Source organism: Scleropages formosus, chromosome 9 (assembly GCF_900964775.1).
Source record: "Scleropages formosus chromosome 9, fSclFor1.1, whole genome shotgun sequence".
Lineage (NCBI taxonomy): Eukaryota > Metazoa > Chordata > Actinopteri > Osteoglossiformes > Osteoglossidae > Scleropages > Scleropages formosus.
Genome location: NC_041814.1, coordinates 5,248,277 through 5,252,860, shown reverse-complemented (window position 1 = coordinate 5,252,860; position 4,584 = coordinate 5,248,277). Strand labels below are relative to the sequence as shown.

At 42.5% G+C, this 4,584-nt stretch overlaps 1 protein-coding gene across 2 annotated transcripts; it reads left to right on the top strand.

Annotated features, from left to right (window-relative positions):
* The first annotated feature begins 1,354 nt into the window (after window positions 1–1,354).
* ccl44 (chemokine (C-C motif) ligand 44) lies at window positions 1,355–3,917 on the top strand. 2 transcript variants are annotated; one of them, XM_018745855.2, is made up of 4 exons: window positions 1,355–1,554; window positions 2,406–2,535; window positions 2,817–2,964; window positions 3,561–3,917. In XM_018745855.2, the coding sequence occupies exons 1-4, from the start codon at window positions 1,494–1,496 to the stop codon at window positions 3,567–3,569; spliced, it is 348 nt and encodes a 115-aa protein (XP_018601371.1). In that variant the 5' UTR covers window positions 1,355–1,493; the 3' UTR covers window positions 3,570–3,917. The 2 variants fall into 2 exon arrangements, with proteins under 2 accessions (XP_018601371.1, XP_018601370.1); XM_018745854.2 differs by lacking the exon at window positions 3,561–3,917 and having other exon boundaries at window positions 1,357–1,554; window positions 2,817–3,549.
* Window positions 3,918–4,584: the final 667 nt, after the last annotated feature.

Below are 4,584 nucleotides of genomic sequence, written 5' to 3'. Positions count from 1 at the left end.
GTGTGTGTGTGTGTGTGTGTGTGTGTGTGTGTGTGTGTGTGTGTGTGTGTGTGTGTGTGTGTGTGTGTGTGTGTATATCATGTCATTCACAGAAAGGTGGTGGGTGGTGTGAGAGGACATGGGTTTGATCCCTGCTCAGTCTGTGTGGAATTTGCATGTTCTCCCTTTGTCTGTGTGGGTTTCCTCCTACAGTCCAAAGACATGCTGTTCAGGTTCCCCCATAGTGTGTGAGTGACAGAGAGAGTGTTTTCGTCTGATGTATGGATGAGTAACCAATTGTAAGTAGTGTATCTAGCAGTGTAAGTCACTGAGGTGAATAAAGTGTGTGGGCTCATAACACTACATAGAGTTCATTGGAAGCTGCTTTGGAGAAAAGTGTCTGCTAAATACACACACATTTTCAGAACCGCTTGTCCCATACAGGGTCGCGGGGAACCAGAGCCTACCTGGCAACACAGGGCGTAAGGCCGGAGGGGGAGGGGACACACCCAGGACAGGACGCCAGTCCATCGCAAGGCACCCCAAGCGGGACTCGAACCCCTAAAAAAATGTAAATGTAAGGAATAATTTAATATACACATGAACATTTAGGGCAATTTAGAGTTATCAGTTTACCTGAAACACCTCTTTGGACTGTGGAAGGAAACCCATAAAATCACAGGAAGGACATGCAAACTTCACATAGACTCCGCTGGATCTGAGCACACAGAATCTGCTGTGAGGCACTAGCACTACCTGCTGCGCCACTATACCTAACAATTCCCTTTCCTTGGATTGATTGCACCAGCAGGGGGCTCCCTGCCCCAGGCAGTAACTTCCAGCCAAGGTGATGTCAGCTGTAAGACCCAGGCCCCCTTCAGGAGCACTGCTTTACCTCACCTATGATCACATGGGAGGCCTCATGCTGAATGAATGACAGGTGACACCAGTTCTTGACACTGCAACAAAATCTGAGTATTTCAGCATTGTATCCCCCAATTGTTTTTATTTGCCAAATCAAAACATAATTAAAAATGCTTTAGATGTTCTGAGATTATTTTATGGGTCATTAAAGTTTTATTCCAACCTTTTACTGCAGCAATCTCAATGTGTTATAAATAAGAGGATACAAGTAGTTACTGAATTCCCTCTCCATGCTTTAGGGTTTCCATAAAGGTGACAATCTTTTTGTTGTACTGAGAAAATTGCCCCAAAACAGGGAGGAGGTTAGAGTGAGTGAGGAACACAAAGAGAGAGAGTGTGTGAGAGAGAGGGAGAGAGGAAGAGAGAGGGAGGGAGAGAGAAAGAGAGAGGGAGAGAGAGAGCGAGAGAGAGGGAGTGAGAGGCAGAGCGAAAGAGAGACAGACAGAGAGAGAGAGAGAGAGAGAGAGAGAGAGAGAGAGACAGGCTGCGTGCCTGCGAGCCTGTGTATCTGAGAGAGGGCGAAATATAAAAGGACACTGAGAGGGAGAGAGAAAGGTACAACAGAAGACCAGTTCCTTGTGAGGTTAATCATGTTCCTGCGGACTCTCTCGGCAATTTGGCTTGCCGTTATTTTCTTGGGATTTCTTGAAGGTAGGACAGGCTTGAGCCTTGGAGCACTGGATTCTTTTGAGTTTCACACAGTGGCTGTGTAAAAGTGAGGCTGCACAATTGAGATCTATGAGCTGGGGGGGCAGGGGTGGATGGCAGATAACTGATTCTCAGGTAACAGAAGGAATGCCTCAATAGAGAGATGCGCATTAGAACACGAAAAGGTGGACAAGAGTGAGCCAAGAAACAGTCTGGTGGGAAATAAATAACAGCAGGTATTTCGTTATGTAACATAGAACTGTAAACCCAAAAGCGTGTCAGAATGCTGAAATTGAAAATGCCATTTTGGGATTTGATAATGGAATACAACTGACTACAAATGCTCAGGCTATAAACCATTTCTGGTACTTATTAAGTGTGAGGTTAACTCCTCCAATGGTGTGTCATCTTTCTATACAGCGGTACCTGTTGGCTTAGCCACAGGCAGCATGGAGACACTGTGATCAATTTGTATGTGCCAGAACCTCTGTCTCTGTAGATTTGATCTCTTTTGAATGTGTTTTTCTTGTTAAACATAGCTTTATAGCTTCATTAACATCAGGTTGCTATAGTTCCACCCAAGCCAACATGCTGCTGTAAACACATTGCATCAGAGAGCAGAGATGGGATAATGTGGGCTGTGAACAAAGCCAGCGTGGGAAGGCTGCTTCGCTCTGAAGGCTGCTTGTTGTGATTGTGGAGCGTCAGCTATTACCTATTGAACACCATTCCAAGTGATTTCCAGCGTATCAGAAATATATTTCAGAATATACTTCTTTTCAAGGTGGAGGACACTGGCCAGATGCTGAACCACTTTTTCTGTTTTAACTGTGCTGTTCCCGTCTGTCTGCCAGGGAAGGGAGTTCAAATGCAGAGGGACGTTCAGTGCTGCATGCAATACTCCCAAGGCAAGGTCCGAGCGAAAGACGTGCTAAGGTTTGAGGTGCAGACAGAGGGGCCCGACTGCAGCATACAGGCCATCATGCAAGTATTCCAAGTATCCTGGAGCAATCACAAGATGAGAGCGTGCCTCGCAGTGCTTGAATGCGGTGCACCCCTAGGCAGCTGGCTAAAGGTCATTGTGAAATAGTTCACATTCTTATACTGTTGACAGACGGGGTGAGCGATCTCTCACTGTAGAATCCACACACTCAGAAACGCAGCGTATGCTTTTGGCTCCAGGCAGTGAACAATCATCCTTATTTATATTTGCACCCTATGTGTACTATTGCGACCACAAAGTTGAAACCCTATTGTCTCTGCAGCCTGTACACCAAGCGGGTGGTCAAGTGTGCCGACCCCCAAGACAAGAGGGTGAAGAGACTACTGAGGAAGCTGAACCAAAGGCAGAGGAGCAAAGCTCACCCACCTATGTGGTTTCATCCACACAGGAACCTTCCGGTCATGGCTGAGGTAGCTGACACTCACAATTACAGACGAAAATGAATCACGCAACAAACAAGGGCTGGGATGCAACATGCCTGGCTTACTGAACTTTTATAATCTACATTCTTATTGGTCTTTTTTATTTCCGTTTACGACGGCCTCGCTGCTACACACTGTATGTCTTTACAAGAGTTAGAACAGCAACTTAGATCATTCACATTTGCAGTAGAAGACTTTCTGCTTTGCCACAAGCTGGAACCTTCTAGAATAAAGGTATATAAAGGTTCATGTTCTAAGATAGCTGGAATCCACATAGGCTTGTTCGTTTTGCATGGTTGTGTAAAAGTATCCAAACTGTGCACACACAGTTGTGACCTCCTTGTAACAAAACTGACAGATGCTTTCAATTAGTTGTAATTTCAAAGAATTTTTGAGATTTTTGCATAGTGAGTTTTTGCTGAGAAATAAGATTGCAAAGAAATTGAAAATTTGCAACAATCCCAACTTTTTTCAGAAAAAGAAATCTCACCTGAACATGAACATACCTGAGTTGGCTTCTTTTCTTCCAGTTTTGTTACTTTAAAATGTTACTGCTGTTATTATTTTGTTTTGTTTTACTGTAGGCAAAGTAAGCATCCTGAAAGGACCATCTTCACTGACAAGCAGATTTGGACTCTTCACTTATTTACTGTCCTTCCCATTATTTTTGGAAACATATAGAGCCTGAGCTTGTCTTACAATACAGTATGCAATTCATGTAATGCATCAACATGTAGCAAAACCTCCAGACCATGGTTTAAAACTGTTGTTGAATATACCAAAGTTCTCTATTGGTAGTGCTATACTTAATTTTTAAAAACTGTTTTATTATCTGTAGAAATTTTATGTCTGTTCAAAGCATGTTTAGTGATTTGAGTAGGCTGAGTCTTGCCAAATATGCACTGTAATGTAAGATGATGTTGGACACCAGAAAAAAGCTGTTAAACATAAAATTATGTTTTGAAATTTTATAAATAAACCTTTTAAAAACACAATTTTCATTAATGTTCTTTAGTGCCAGTTATATAGCTAAATATTTTATTTTTCACAGTAAGGACAGAGAAGTCAACATCTCTTATTCTATGGATATGACTTTACGGGCAGATGCTACACAGAGCATTCACTTATCCTGGTTCCACAGTCAAGTCTCATGCAAAAACTGTTTTATATTTTCTAAAATGAATGAACAGAGAAGCACATATTACAGCTCGCCTATTTAATTTCTCTCTGTAGGTTCCCAATGGAGTTGCAGCACACAGAGATCTTATTTATCTCATTTGTTTCTACAGTATGTCTTCTTGCAGCTTCTTAAAGGACATACGTATATTTCATTTCACCCTAACACTACCTTCCATCAAAAGTGCACTCCTGAAAGCAGCAATGCAGTCCCTGATAAGGTGTAAAGACAACACAGAAACACAGAACAGGCTTCTATATGTGTGACACTGCATGCATTGGATTTCACACATGGATATCCAGCCATCTATTTCCAAAAACAACTTCTCCACTTAGCCACACTGAATGTACCTTATGATTTTGCCAAAATTTTTTCGCTCTTCACTGCAATCATGCTGTCACTCTGCTCCTTTTGACAACATTAGAAAATTT

Excerpts from the sequence above, each read along its gene's own strand:
- ccl44 (XM_018745854.2), top strand. The coding sequence starts at position 1,494 with ATGTTCCTGCGGACTCTCTCGGCAATTTGGCTTGCCGTTATTTTCTTG. Across the intron at positions 1,555-2,405 it reads TTTCTTGGGATTTCTTGAAG|GGAAGGGAGTTCAAATGCAG; the intron begins GTAGGACAGGCT and ends TCTGTCTGCCAG. Across the intron at positions 2,536-2,816 it reads TGCAGCATACAGGCCATCAT|CCTGTACACCAAGCGGGTGG; the intron begins GCAAGTATTCCA and ends TTGTCTCTGCAG.